The 13325-nt window shown below is 37.6% G+C and overlaps 2 protein-coding genes across 4 annotated transcripts; both read right to left on the bottom strand.

Moving 5' to 3' along the window:
• Positions 1-3652: 3652 nt before the first annotated feature.
• LOC307000717 (lysozyme C, milk isozyme) lies at positions 3653-7068 on the bottom strand. 2 transcript variants are annotated; one of them, XM_079616504.1, is made up of 6 exons: positions 6955-7068; positions 6037-6226; positions 5349-5549; positions 5138-5198; positions 4757-4798; positions 3653-4563 (listed from the first exon to the last, which is right to left on the bottom strand). In XM_079616504.1, exons 2-6 carry the CDS (start codon positions 6215-6217, stop codon positions 4461-4463), a joined length of 588 nt encoding a protein of 195 aa, XP_079472630.1. In that variant the 5' UTR covers positions 6218-6226; positions 6955-7068; the 3' UTR covers positions 3653-4460. The 2 variants fall into 2 exon arrangements, with proteins under 2 accessions (XP_079472630.1, XP_079472631.1); XM_079616505.1 differs by lacking the exon at positions 6955-7068 and having other exon boundaries at positions 6037-6297.
• A 984-nt stretch (positions 7069-8052) lies between these two features.
• LOC307000396 (uncharacterized protein) lies at positions 8053-12203 on the bottom strand. Of its 2 annotated transcripts, XM_079615958.1 has the most exons (7): positions 12071-12203; positions 11508-11697; positions 11227-11409; positions 10723-11034; positions 9835-9895; positions 9609-9650; positions 8782-9142 (listed from the first exon to the last, which is right to left on the bottom strand). In XM_079615958.1, the coding sequence occupies exons 2-7, from the start codon at positions 11686-11688 to the stop codon at positions 9073-9075; spliced, it is 849 nt and encodes a 282-aa protein (XP_079472084.1). In that variant the 5' UTR covers positions 11689-11697; positions 12071-12203; the 3' UTR covers positions 8782-9072. The 2 variants fall into 2 exon arrangements, with proteins under 2 accessions (XP_079472083.1, XP_079472084.1); XM_079615957.1 differs by having other exon boundaries at positions 8053-9142; positions 10723-11409.
• Between the last annotated feature and the right edge of the window lie 1122 nt (positions 12204-13325).

Here is a 13325-nt window from a genome sequence, read left to right as displayed (position 1 = left end):
TATCAAGTCTCGCGATGTAACGAATTGCTGTACGGCACTGCACACGTACATTTATATGATATCATTCTGAGTATCAAACATACCTCAGTTGACATGGCTCCGTGCGTTCGCCGGCGGCTTCTCTGAAAACAAATGCACGTGACCAGAGGGAGAAGATGGGAGGGGGGAAAGTTGCCAATGGTTTTACAACAGTTTTCTCAAATATCTATTCCGAAACTATAGGGGGAGCTCTAACACGAAATCTGCGAGAAAACAGCGAAGACATTTCCAAACCTACTGAGTGCTGCTTTAACAAGCAGAATCACTGAAGGAAAGAGAAATACAAGAACTTCTTGTTCAGACACAGGCCCCGTTTACACGTACATGGTTATTTTGAAAAACGGAGACATTTCCCTTCGGCACGCAAACGGAGAATTCTCCTCTGAAAACGATTCTTTCTAAAAACTCCGGCCAGAGTGGAGATTTTGGAAAACTCCGTTTGCACGTTTGTAAACTGAGAAAAACTAAGTTTTAGGCAGTCAACGTCACAGTATGCGACAGAACTTGCACTGCGTCAAAAGTGCGACCTATATTTTCGAGATTCTGATTGGCTAACGTGGGCTTGAGCTTCTCGTTACACTACCACCTATAGGTTTGGCATGCTCTTGACGGCATATACACGGGTTCGTGTAAACGAACACTTTTCTGAAAACGGAGAGGGTGAAATGTCCGTTTATGAAAATAACCGGCCACGTGTAAACATAGCCACAGTCTTGGGCTGCGTTTACAAGATGATGATACAAATTAATCAATGTCCCAATTGCCTTCACTCACTCACTTTACTTTCCTATGCAATCTCCAGTCTTAGATCAAATTACGTTTTTTGAATGAAGGAATACTTCCAGAGTTGATCATACAAAAATAACTGGGTTGATCATGTTAAACTGTCACATCATCGATCATCGGGGTTAAGGTTATACATTTAAAGGCGCTATAGAAAATAAAGGTTATTATTATTATTATTATTATATCGTGCAATGACTATATGGGAGATTAATAAACATGCTGAAACAATATAAACATTCAACATTTAAAACATTAAAAAATAAAACGTTTATTCCCATTATTCCTCTGGCAAAGCAGCACACGCTCTTCATTAAGATCTCATGACTCACAGCTGTGATTGTACGGCGTGTCTAGGCGATCGTCTCGTTCAGATAATGTTGCACAATTAAAATAAAAAAATGACACACACATTATCATGTAAGTCTAAATAAACTGTTTTAAATATTGACGTTTATTGTAAGGTTCAAATAAGTTTAATTGGTCTAAACTGCGTCTGGCCATTATTTTCTGACAGCCAGACTGACAGTGGGGAGACTGGACGGGGACATTCCGATCAGAAACGCGTTTACACTCGTCTTTTCAATGTGTATGTGGACAACATCCGGATACAGGTCGCATGTTAATGCCAAGTGTAAACCCAGCCTTAGATGAAATCAACTGAAGATAAAAGAAGACATTAAATCTCTCAAGATCTCAGCAGAGGAGGATTAACCAACTCAAACAGCATTACCAGCTTTATTACTAACCAGATTTACTTTATTTAATTTCCGATTTAATTAAATCAATAGTTTTATTTTAAAGTCACCATGATGGTTGTTAGCGTTTGCTTTAGTTGTGCTCTTGACCCTTGACTTTTTAGTATATATCTTTCTCTGGCTGCTTTAATTGAGTCTTTATATAGCACATTTTTATTGTAGCAAAAAAGCGTAGCGAAAATGAGACCAGGTGATGTTGGCTGTTTATTGATGATGACAGTGTCTAATGATTTGCTTATATATGACTTGTGATTTTAATATTGTTATATAGTAAATGTCATTTGATTTTACAGCATTAGAGCAATGTTGTTTATCAAATAATATAAAGGATTTTAACAACATTTAGTGCAATAAACTCTTCATCTAAAATGTTACTTAGACATCAATAATCTGTGTATGAATCTCAACAATGGTGACAATCAATGAAATGCTTCAAGCTGCAGTGCATGCTGGGTAACACCAATCAAAACTCACCCATATCTCCCAGCATGCTTTGCGAAATAAACATTTTTTGTAGCTTGTTTTATGCTCAGAGTTGATCTGATTATCAGGATATTTTTGTTTGATTGTCACCATAGTTGAGATTCATACGCTGTTTCTTGATGTCTCTGTGTGTCTAAGTATTGGCATAGATGAAAATTTTTGTGCACTAAATATTTTTTCAAAGTAAATTTTTTGATAAACAACATTGCTAGATATGCTGAAGAATCAATTGACTTCTATTACGAATAAAACAATATTAATAGAACAAGTCCTAAATAATCAAAGCATTATACATGAATACGATCAGTGATTCAGACAATCACATGACATCATTGTCATCATCATCAATAAACAGCCAACATCACCTGATCTCATTTTCTCATCGTTTTTTTTTTTTTGCGACAATAAACATACAATTATAGCAGACAGAGAAAATTAAATATTATTGATAAGTCAAGGGTCAAGAGACCAACTAAAGCAAACGCTATCCACCATCATGGTGACTTTAAAATACAAAATATGATTTCATTAAACCGGATATTAAATAAAGTAAATCTGGTTAGTAATAAGTGAAGCTGGTAATGCTGTTTGAGTTGTTTAATCCTCCTCTGCTGAGATCTTGAGAGATTTAATGTCTTCTTTTATCTTCAGTTGATTTCATCTAAGACTGTCTGAACAAGAAGTTCTTGTATTTCTCTTTCCTTCAGTGATTCTGCTTGTTAACAGCAGGTGTTCATAATTAATGCTCAATCACCACTTAATTATCTCATTAACTTCAACACTGCTTCAATGGTACTTTAACCCCTAATTTCCACCAACTGCGGAACAGCTGCAGATCCGCTCCGGAACGGCGGCGGAGTCAATAGGTTTCCATTAAAGTCAATTTGTGTATTTTCACTGACTGCGGTACGACTGCGTTCCGAAGCAGCCCTCCGGAGCAGATACGCAGAGCTTCTATTTTTGCCGGATGCCGGAGAGCTCCGCAGCACTACAGGGCAGAGTGCGCAGGACATGAAGTCGAGCAAAAAACAGAACAAACCAAAAAAATAAATAAATATCCGTTTAATTTTCAAAATAAAATACACCGTGATCATGGCGGATCATATTTGGCAGAAAATCTTATCTGTTTTATTTATATATGACTTAAAAATATAAATCACATTCAGATTATTAATTGGTTTATGTTAAAACTATGTAATTCAAATGGATGGAAATTCTATATGCAATTCAAATACATAAATCTTATGTTTAGACATAGGCCTAAAATTTTTTTTGAGTGAATCGGAGTTATATTAAAAAATGTCCTGGCTCTTCCAAGCTTTATAATGGCAGTGAATGGTTTTGTCTTTGGAAGTCCAAAGTGCATCTATTCATGATGAAAGTGCTCGACACAGCTCTGCAAGGGTTAATAAAGGCCTTCTGAAGTGAAGCGTAAAAAAATATCCCTATTTAAAACTTTATCTTCAACTTCAGTACTATCATAGGGTTTTGCAATAAACATAACTCGAACCGTTCACGCCCATAATTTTTACAAGCAGGCTCTTCACAAATATTATCATAACCAAACACAGCATCAGCACAGTGTCCTTCAAGGAACGGAGACAGTTTTATTACAATTGTCGACAGAAATTTAAAACACCACCAAACATTTACAGTATTACAGCATTAATATAAAGTTTATTCATGCACAAGCACCCTACTACGGTTCAGAGCCTTGATATGTTTAAACTCACACTGGTCCTACCACTCATTACCTCAATTTAATCAATTTATATCAATTTAAATATAATTATAAACAGAAGATACTTAACTTGTACAGAGATTAATGTGAAAATTGTTAAAACTATAACAACAATGATGGTCTCGTGGTTGTTTTCGCTGCCAGATTTGTCATCATTGTTGTTTTTGTTTGTTTTGTAAGCAGATTTAATAATAATAAAATAAAAAAATTATAATAATTGTTAAAATTGAAAGTAGATTACATCTGGTCTGGGCTATTTTGTTATTTTTTTGTTTTTGTTACTTATTGTCATGTCGGTGAGGCCATCTAATTTGTAACTTTTTTTATATAAGAATGGGGTAGGAGTTTATAAGATTTTTTATTTTCTTCATCTTACTCCTGTTCTTCTTGTCATGGAATGTATTTTTGTTGTGTCTGTTGGATTGTTGTTGTGGCATTTTGTGTTGCATTACCATGAAAAGAGAATACATAAATAAATGAAATGAAATTACCAGTCAATCGATGTGCCATGGGAACACATCGGACTGTTGTGTTTTTAGATTGACAGAAATCATGCAGCTGGTCAGAAGTGCTTCATATATTGATTCTGTAAATCACTGGCACAAATCTACAGTTTTACAGCAGGTCAGAAGAGTAAGATCACGCTGTTGTTTCACTCAGTGCAAGCAATCAGCAATTGGTGTTGTTGCAGTCGGACACTCAGCGAAATAACGAGAGGGAACCACAAAGCGACACTCCTTCACCAGAATTGTGTTCAATCTGTAACGCACAAAAAACAGTCACACTTTGAACGTTTCGAACATCAAGCCTTTATATTTGAGGTAAATAATGATATTAATAATATATATATATATATGCAAAAATAATCCCGCACACTTTTGGGAAAAAAAGAGACTTCTGCAGACTTCTTTTTGCATATAAAGGATCATGAATTTGACTATTTTTAACTTACGTTGCAAGTGGGAGAGTGATATCGTTCTTGGGTTTAGGTTTACTGTGAAGAAAGAAAACATGTTATGAACGTAATAAAACTTATATTGAATGTTTATACCGTATATTGTGCACATTTTCGAGGCTTTTGCCCAAATGCCATCCGGTAACTACATTGTCAAAAAAAATTAGCTTTTTATTTGTAGCTGTACATAAAACAAAGATTATTGGAGTAGTTTTACCAGAAAATACCATTTCAGTCTTTCTATGCAGAATGTGTTAGTTGCCATTTCTTTCTAATTATGTGTGAAATTTTGCATTTTCGGAGTGACAACAGTTTCAAAGTAAATCCTACACAAAATGTATTTCAGATCTCGATCACAGTGGTGTGTGTGCTACTTACATGCTGTCAATCATGGTCTTCAGGCAGGCGATGTCATCTGTGACGTCATCGTCAATCAAAGCTATTGGAGGAAACAGAAAACAATCAAAACCTTATTCAAACATGCTCACTGTGAATGCTTGGAGAGCCATAGCAATCTGGCACTTTTTTGAGTCCAGAAATTCACAATTGTTTAGGATATAGTGTTATGATTGGTGTGGCATTTTCTCACCAGAGCAGCTCATGTTGCAGACATTGCGCGACGGCATCATGCCAGAATCACAGGCCAGCTGATCGCTGAGCTGAAACACGCCGTACAGCTGCCAGACGGGCCGCTGCTTTTGATGCCCAAAAGTAAAGGACTCTTTAGGCCTGGCGGCGATGGCTTTGACAAAGCTGGTGTTGAAGCCCGAGGCATTGGCCTTGCAGACAACTGCCACAGAACGAAAGGAATAAAGGGTGTGAGGCTGATCAACCTTTTATCTGCACATCATGTGACATAAATATGTGACCCTGGACCACAAAACTGAGATTTTGATAAGCTTTCCATTGACGTGTTGTTTGTTAGGATAGGACAATATTTGCTCGAGATACAACTATTAGAAAATCTGGAATCTGAGGGAGCAAAAAAATCTAAACATTGAGAAAATCTCCTTTAAAGTTGTGCATTTATGTTCATGATTGTGCTGCATTCACTCACAAAAATACATTTTGTATATATTTACGGTAGGAAATTTACTAAAAATCTTCATGGAACATGATCTTAATATCCTAATGATTTTTGGCATAAAAGAAAAATCAATAATTTTGACCCATACAATGTATTGTTGGCTATTGCCACAGATATACCCGTGCGACTCGTGACTGGTTTTGTGATCCAGGGTCACGTATATGGATAGAGAAGGGAATCTGTTGCTCACGTCTTGCGATGAGATCATTCACGGTCATGTTGTCTCCCATGGCTCTAATCACCTGAATCTGAGCCGCCTCGAGTCGTTCCTTCAGCTCACATTTACTGAGAACCCGTCCCTCAGTCGCACTGGACACCAGCAGAACCAGCGCCAACGCCGCCAACATCTTCACTGGGAGAACGCTCTTCATCTCTGATATCTGGAGGTTAAACGCAGAGACGAGTCAAAGCAGAGATAAATGGGAAGCTTCTTTTCAGTCAGTTGTGTTAATTCGGTTGCACAGAAGCGCATCAAAACAACTCATTTTATGCTGATCATGCAAACAAAAAAAAGTATTGCTTTAATCAATTTAATTAAAGCAACAGTAAAGACATTTATAATGTGAAAACAATTCTATTTTAAATAAATACTGTTCTTTTGGGCTTTCTATTCATCAGAGAATTCAGTTTCTATAAAAATATCGTCATCTTCCTAAAATAATTGCCCAAATAATTTTCATTTTCAAATGACTAAGGCAATTATTTTAGGAAGGTGACGATATGCAACACTGATAATAATCAGAAATGTTTCTTTAGCATCAAATCATCATAGTGATTTCTGAAGCATCATGTGACACTGAAGACTGGAGTAATGATGCTGAAAATACAGCTTTGATCACAGGAATAAATTACATTTTACAACATAGCCTATTCACAATAGAAAACACCATTTTCATATTGTAATAATATTTCACAATATTTCTGTTTTTACTGTATTTTTGATCAAATAAATGCAGCCTCGGTGAGCAGAAGAGACTTCTTTCAAAAATCTTACCGACCCCAAATGAACTATACTGTATATTTGTTGCAGTCACAATGACCAGCAAGGCATTCCCTACCAGTTTGAACACAGACCCGGCAATCAAAACCGTATTAAAATGACTCTTACCAGATGTTGTGTTGTTGTCTTCCTCAGTTCCTCAGTCTTCACTGTTCTGTACTGTGACCCATCAGACTTATATATGTTAGAGACGTCTCCACCTCAGCTGCACCTGTGCTTTTGGTTCATCCCAACATTAATACTGAGATTAATATTTTTTGGTCTGAATGTGTGCAGGGGAAGATGGTCTCGCCCTGTTGAGTTTTGGTTCCTCCCAAGATTTCTCCATCCACCCAAACCAACCGTCTTGAGAAAGCTTGTGCCATCTAGTTTGTATCTTTCATATGATTTCCAGCTGTGAGTGTTTCTGGAGACATATATAATCGAGGACAGAAGTCACTTTTTAAAGCTTTAAATCCTCACTGTCTTTTTCTTGGGTGTGTACAGTATGTTGGTGGCGTGAACCTGACGATTCCCTGTGAAGACTTACCGTAGTGCTTTTGTGCAAAAGTGCTTTATGGGCAAGGCGCTGTCATTTATATAGCCGTTTCTAGAAACTCACAATGGCTTTAGTCAAGAAATTAATATCAACCAACCTTATTTAAGGATAATTTAGGACTTACTGAATTATCCGATTAAAATCAGACTTGTTCTTCAGCATTGTCACAGTAAATGATTTGCAGCTTACATTAGTGTGTCAAAGGCTCATGCAACTCATGCAATTTATGAAGGAACAGTGATGCTTTACTTGGAAAGATTGCCTAGTATATAGTAATTCAGTTATTTTTTAAGTTTTATTGGCATAATGCTTTTCACAATACATTTTGATCCAAGGCTGCTTTGCAGAATATAGTGCCTAAAATATGGTTGGTTGGTTGGTTGGTTGGTTGGTTGGTTTAAGTGGATGAAGAAGAAACCTTGGGAGGAACCAAAACTCTCCAGGGAGAGACCGTCTTTCTCTGAGAAAAGCATCAAATATTAATCTCAGTATTAATGTTGGGATGAAACAAAAGCACAGGTGCAGCTGCAGGTGGAGGCGACTCTCACATATATAAGTCTGATGGGTCACAGACAGTGAAGACTGAGGAACATTTAAAGACTCTCATTCATCTGTGTCTCCAACTACAGGACGTCTGGTAAGAGATTAAATGTTTCACAAAATGCATTGTGCATTAATTAAAATATTTATATTGTTCAAATAAAATGTACATTTAAATGAATATTGTTGAATACATTTATAATAAAATCTATGCAATGTTCAAAAATTGTATTCTGTCTAAAATAAAACATGTATTTATTTGATTATTAGTTTGTTTGCTTGCATGATCTAAAGTAATGACATTTTTATGCTTATTATATTTCATCATTCCACTCCATATCAATGTAACAGCAACTAGATTTACAAAAAAACAAAAAAAGAATCCCCCATTATTATGTTCATAAGTATTATAAAGTATTCTGGAATCCTTAAAGAGACATGGTGATGGAAAAAAAAAATATATATATATGAGATGGTAGGAAAAATTATGTAAATGCTTTTGCATTCTCTCCCAAGTGCTTTGTGTTCCCCCGAGAAACTTTGCATTTGCTCACAAAACCTTTGCATTCCCTTGCAAAATGTTTGTCTTACCCCAAGAAACTTTGCATTCACTTGCAAAACTTTTGCCTTCCCTTGAGAAACTTTGCGTTCTTTGCTTTTGAGCTCTTTGCGAGGAAACGCAAAGTTTTTGGGGCGATTGCAAAAGTTTTGTCAGGGAATGCAATGGTAGATTAAATAAAATAGTTTTTTTTCCCTCCCATCTCATAATTTTTCCATCACCATGTCCCTTTTGGGGCTGCGTAAAGTGTACAATGCATAGAATGCATATGGCAATACATTTCAGACCACAGGAAGAGCTGGTGATTTTAGCTTTAATGTAATAAGGAAAAGACAGAAAATTTTGAGCACTTTAGTTTTTGATTTTATTGTTTATGATAAAGTGACAGTATTTAAAAGCCCTCCGCAGCAGCAACACAATGATATTAAGCACACAGTAATATATATTTAGACAGAATGTAAACATTCACAGTATTACAGCAATAAACTAAAGTGTCTGAATGCACAAACTCCCTCTATTGAAGGTCATTGGACATTTAATAAACTCACACAGATACCGCCACCATCATATTGACTAGAGCGAGTGTTTTTTAAGCACAGTCTGCGAAGTACGCTTTGGGAACGACAGAGCGACACTCCTTCACCATCAGCGTCTCCAAACTGTAACACACCAAAGACAATCACACTTTGAACATTCAGGCCTGATTATATTGATCAAGCCTCAAGCGCATTTGTATTATTCTGTATTGTTGAATTTTATAAATCTTTGTATTTATTATTTTTATATTGTATTGTTGAATATTGAATAAGTATCTGCCTGTGAAGCGTGTGAAAAAGTTCATTTATTTCAGTAATTTCAAACTAATATATTATATAGACTCATTACATGCAAAGTGAGATATTGCAAGCCTTTATTTGTTATAATTTTGATGATTATGGATTACAGCTTATGAAAACCCCAAATTCAAAATTAGAATATTGTGAAAAGGTTTTCATAAGTCATAATCATCAAAATGATAACAAATAAAGGCTTGAAATATCTCACTTTGCATGTAATGAGTCTATATAATATATTAGTTTTATGATTTGTACAACTGTACTTTAACCAGTAAAACTATAAACTTACATCTTTTTAACATCAGTGAGCTTCTCTTTGGGTTTAGATTTCCTGTTAAGAAATAACACACGTAATATTTACAGTTTCAGTTCTTTTTAAAATATGTTAACACATTTTTTTTATTATGCGATTCTTAACATACCAAACTAACAATTAATATTTAGTTTTTTATTCTGCTTTGAATTAATATTTTAAACACCATTGGTAACTAAAGCAAGCGCTTGTGTGAACTTACATGCTGTTCATCAGGGTCTTCAGGCAGGTGATGTCATCGCTGATGTCATCATCGGTCAAAGCTTTCGTGCAAAAAAAAAAGAAGAACAAAAAATAAAACCTTTGCTTAATTGGCTATTTGATTCGTTTTTAAACGTTCACAGTATTCACTTTCAGATTTTCAATGCAGAAATTAAAAACACAATGTGGTTCATGATAAATGCAGATCTTAAGTGTACATTTGATATGCAGTTTTGCCTCTTAGGCCGTGTTTACACCTGGTATTAAGATGCGTTTCGGTCGATCGGATCACAAGTGGACGACGCTAAAGGTGTAAACGGGGTTTTGAGCTCGTCCACTTTTGAAAACACATTCGACGGGATTGCTTTCGTAGTGTAAACACTCATGTGATCGAATGTGTTCAAACAGCCACAAAAGACCGTCTTTTCTCCGTCTACTGATCTAATGCGTAACATTACGGGAAGAGCTCGAGCCAGACTGGGTTTAAACTTTGACTTAAGTTTGGTTTGAAGATGACAAACGTACCAAACACAATGTTCTCTCATCATTCCTGATTTCTCACACACACTTACAGCGTTCGGCTGATCTTGCGTCTGTCAGAGCAGAAACTAAAGCTGATGCTCTCCGTGTGTTTTTCCGTCGTCTCCGGTCGAGTTCATATGTTAATAGCGTGAGCTTATTTTGTCCATTAGATTGAAAGATTTGAAAAAACACACATTTCCCCGCCCATAGACCCTCTCCTCGAAGAAATCAGGACAGAAGTGTTTGAAAGTGGACAGAAGAGACGGATTAAAACACCAGGTGTGAACGGGAATGTGTCTCCCTCGTCTATGTGATCCGATCGACCAAAACATCTTGATACCAGGAGTAAACACGGCCTGAAACTCACCAGAGCAGCTCATGTTGCAGACATTTAGTGACGGGATCATGCCGGAATCACAGGCCAGCTGATCGCCGAGCTGAAACACGCCGTACACCTGCCCGAACACTTTGGCAGTAGCGTTCAGGTGTGGATGCTGTGTCTCATGAACGGACCCCTCTGGTCCTTTAGTGGGGCCTTGTGTGTGTGGCTTGGGTGGGCCTTGTGCGTCAGGCTTGCGCGGGCCTTGTGCGTCAGGCTTGCGCGGGCCTTGTGCGTCAGGCTTGGGTGGGCCTTGTGCGTCAGGCTTGGGTGGGCCTTGTGCGTCAGGCTTGCGCGGGCCTTGTGCGTCAGGCTTGGGTGGGCCTTGTGCGTCAGGCTTGTGCGGGCCTTGTGCGTCAGGCTTGGGTGGGCCTTGTGCGTCAGGCTTGGGTGGGCCTTGTGCGTCAGGCTTGGGTGGGCCTTGTGCGTCAGGCTTGGGTGGGCCTTGTGCGTCAGGCTTGGGTGGGCCTTGTGCGTCAGGCTTGCGCGGGCTTCCAGATTTAGCTTGGGCTGGGGCTTGAGCTATAGCTTGAGCTAGGGCTTGAGCTAGGGCTTGAGCTGGGGCTTGAGCTGGGGCTTGAGATGGGGCTTGAGCTGGTTTATTCTCCTTATTGTTGACCGTGATGGCTTTGACAAAGCTGGTGTTGAAGGCTGAGCTGTTGGCCTTGCAGACAACTGCCACAGAAAGGAAGAAAGAAAGACATAATTGACATAAAACATGGCAGTTTGGCATTCTGAAGACGGAGAGAAAAGCTGAAAGAAAAATGACTCACGTCTAGCGATGAGATCGTTCACGGTTATTTTCTCTCCCATGACCGTAATCTGCTGAATCTGAGCCGCCTCGAGTTGAGCCTTCAGCTCACATTTACTGAGAAGCCGTCCCTCAGTCGCACTGGACACCAGCAGAACCAGCGCCAACGCCGCCAACATCTTCACTGGGAGAACGCTCTTCATCTCTGATATCTGGAGGTTAAACACAGTAGATAAATCTAGAGAACTCTGATTACAGTAAAGACAAGAACAGATCAATAGTATTCAATTCTTTTTGAATTGGGGGTAATATAATAATTTGTGTAATATTCATGCGCAAAAAAACATCTTTATTTATATAGATTTCATAGATTAAAACTTAAATGTGAACTAGTTTGAGAGACATAATAATAATTCAGCAGATGCTTTCATTTGAAATAAATACATAATTTATATTATCACCAAAATCAGTCACAAAAATGTTTTCTGTTGTTTACAATAATCAACTGGGAACATCTGATTATTACTTTGAGCAAAAAAACATGAAATAAAGCATCGTGAAGAACCGAATTGTCAAGTGTCTTACCAGACGATCTGTTGAAATGATGCTTGTTGGAGGATCTTCTTCTCAAGCTTCAGTGTTTTCTGTGCTGTGGTCCATCTTATATAAGTGCGCGTGACCTCCACCTGTGCGGTTGGTCCATCCCATCATCACGAGGAGATCGTATTACTGTGATGCCATTCTTAAACAGATGGGGAGAAAATCACAAATGCTTGCACATACACACACACACACACACACACACATACACACACACACACACAAACACACCCACACACACACACACACTGCATCTCTCTAAAGTCCTGAACCTTTACTCTGTTTTGTTTGGGTGGATCTGAAGTGCCGACCATGGTTTTTGTGTAATTAAAGGATCATTTAATTTAAAATCTTTTAAAAGTTTTAAATCAAACATGATCTTCTGCATTGTTACACCAGATGGGTTTCGTAATCCAGAGTTTGTTCTCAGGAAAATTATATATATATTTGTCTCTTTTTCCATGCAGCTTTGCTTATGGCATGCTGATCATTACATTTCAAACACTTGTGTTTAAGATAACTGTTTTATAAAAGCTTTATTTGTTAACTTCAGATGCTTTATTAGTTCAGTATGACAAACTTTAGGTGGAAATTAGTCACCATTTCAGTCTGAATCTCAATCCAAACCTCTGTGAGGGTTATTTGAGTGTATTCAAATACTGTGGGCAGAAGGCTTGCGTTGACCTTTTTCCTGTTGTTTTCCAGCATGTAAATATGAATTCCTCGTGGCACTGGACAAACAGTAAACGTGATTTTGAATTAAAAAAAATTGTAAGCACAATTTCAACTATTATTTCTCATATTTCTGGTGAATATGCAATCACCTCCTTTTAAAATGTTATTTTATTATATAAACACAGAACTGATTTAACCCTCTGATGGTCTTCGGCGTCTTTTTAAGCCGCAAAATGACCTTTACTGAATTAAAAAAAAATGTCTCTTTGTCAAAATGGCATGAAATGTTGTACGGCTCTTAACCCTTTCTAGATCTACAAAAAAAAAATCTGTTTTTATGTTAGCGTGACAAAAATAGTGAGACTCGTGGTCTTCGGGGTCCCTGGAGACCCCAGAGATCACGAGTGTCTGCAGAAATGAAGGCCATCAGAGGGTTAATTGCACCTGAAGACTGTGTTATTCAGCTCTGATCTGAGCAGGGTTGCCAGGTCTGCATAACAACACTAGCCCAATGACCAATCAAATACAGCCCAATACGATTTTCCCTGTCAGGGGCCGAATTCAC

Source organism: Phoxinus phoxinus (assembly GCF_949152265.1).
Source record: "Phoxinus phoxinus genome assembly, chromosome: 6".
Taxonomy (NCBI): domain Eukaryota; kingdom Metazoa; phylum Chordata; class Actinopteri; order Cypriniformes; family Leuciscidae; genus Phoxinus; species Phoxinus phoxinus.
Note: the sequence above shows the minus strand (reverse complement) of the source record. Positions and strands in the feature narration are given on the sequence as shown.

Coding starts and splice junctions, on each gene's coding strand:
- LOC307000717 (XM_079616504.1), bottom strand. CDS start 6,217: ATGAAGAGCGTTCTCCCAGTGAAGATGTTGGCGGCGTTGGCGCTGGTT. Junction 5,550..6,036: donor GAATGATCTCATCGCAAGAC/GTGAGCAACAGA, acceptor GTTCTGTGGCAG/TTGTCTGCAAGGCCAATGCC. Junction 4,799..5,137: donor AAGACCATGATTGACAGCAT/GTAAGTAGCACA, acceptor CTTTCTTCACAG/TAAACCTAAACCCAAGAACG.
- LOC307000396 (XM_079615957.1), bottom strand. CDS start 11,688: ATGAAGAGCGTTCTCCCAGTGAAGATGTTGGCGGCGTTGGCGCTGGTT. Junction 9,896..10,722: donor CTGCAACATGAGCTGCTCTG/GTGAGTTTCAGG, acceptor TTTGCACGAAAG/CTTTGACCGATGATGACATC. Junction 9,651..9,834: donor AAGACCCTGATGAACAGCAT/GTAAGTTCACAC, acceptor ATTTCTTAACAG/GAAATCTAAACCCAAAGAGA.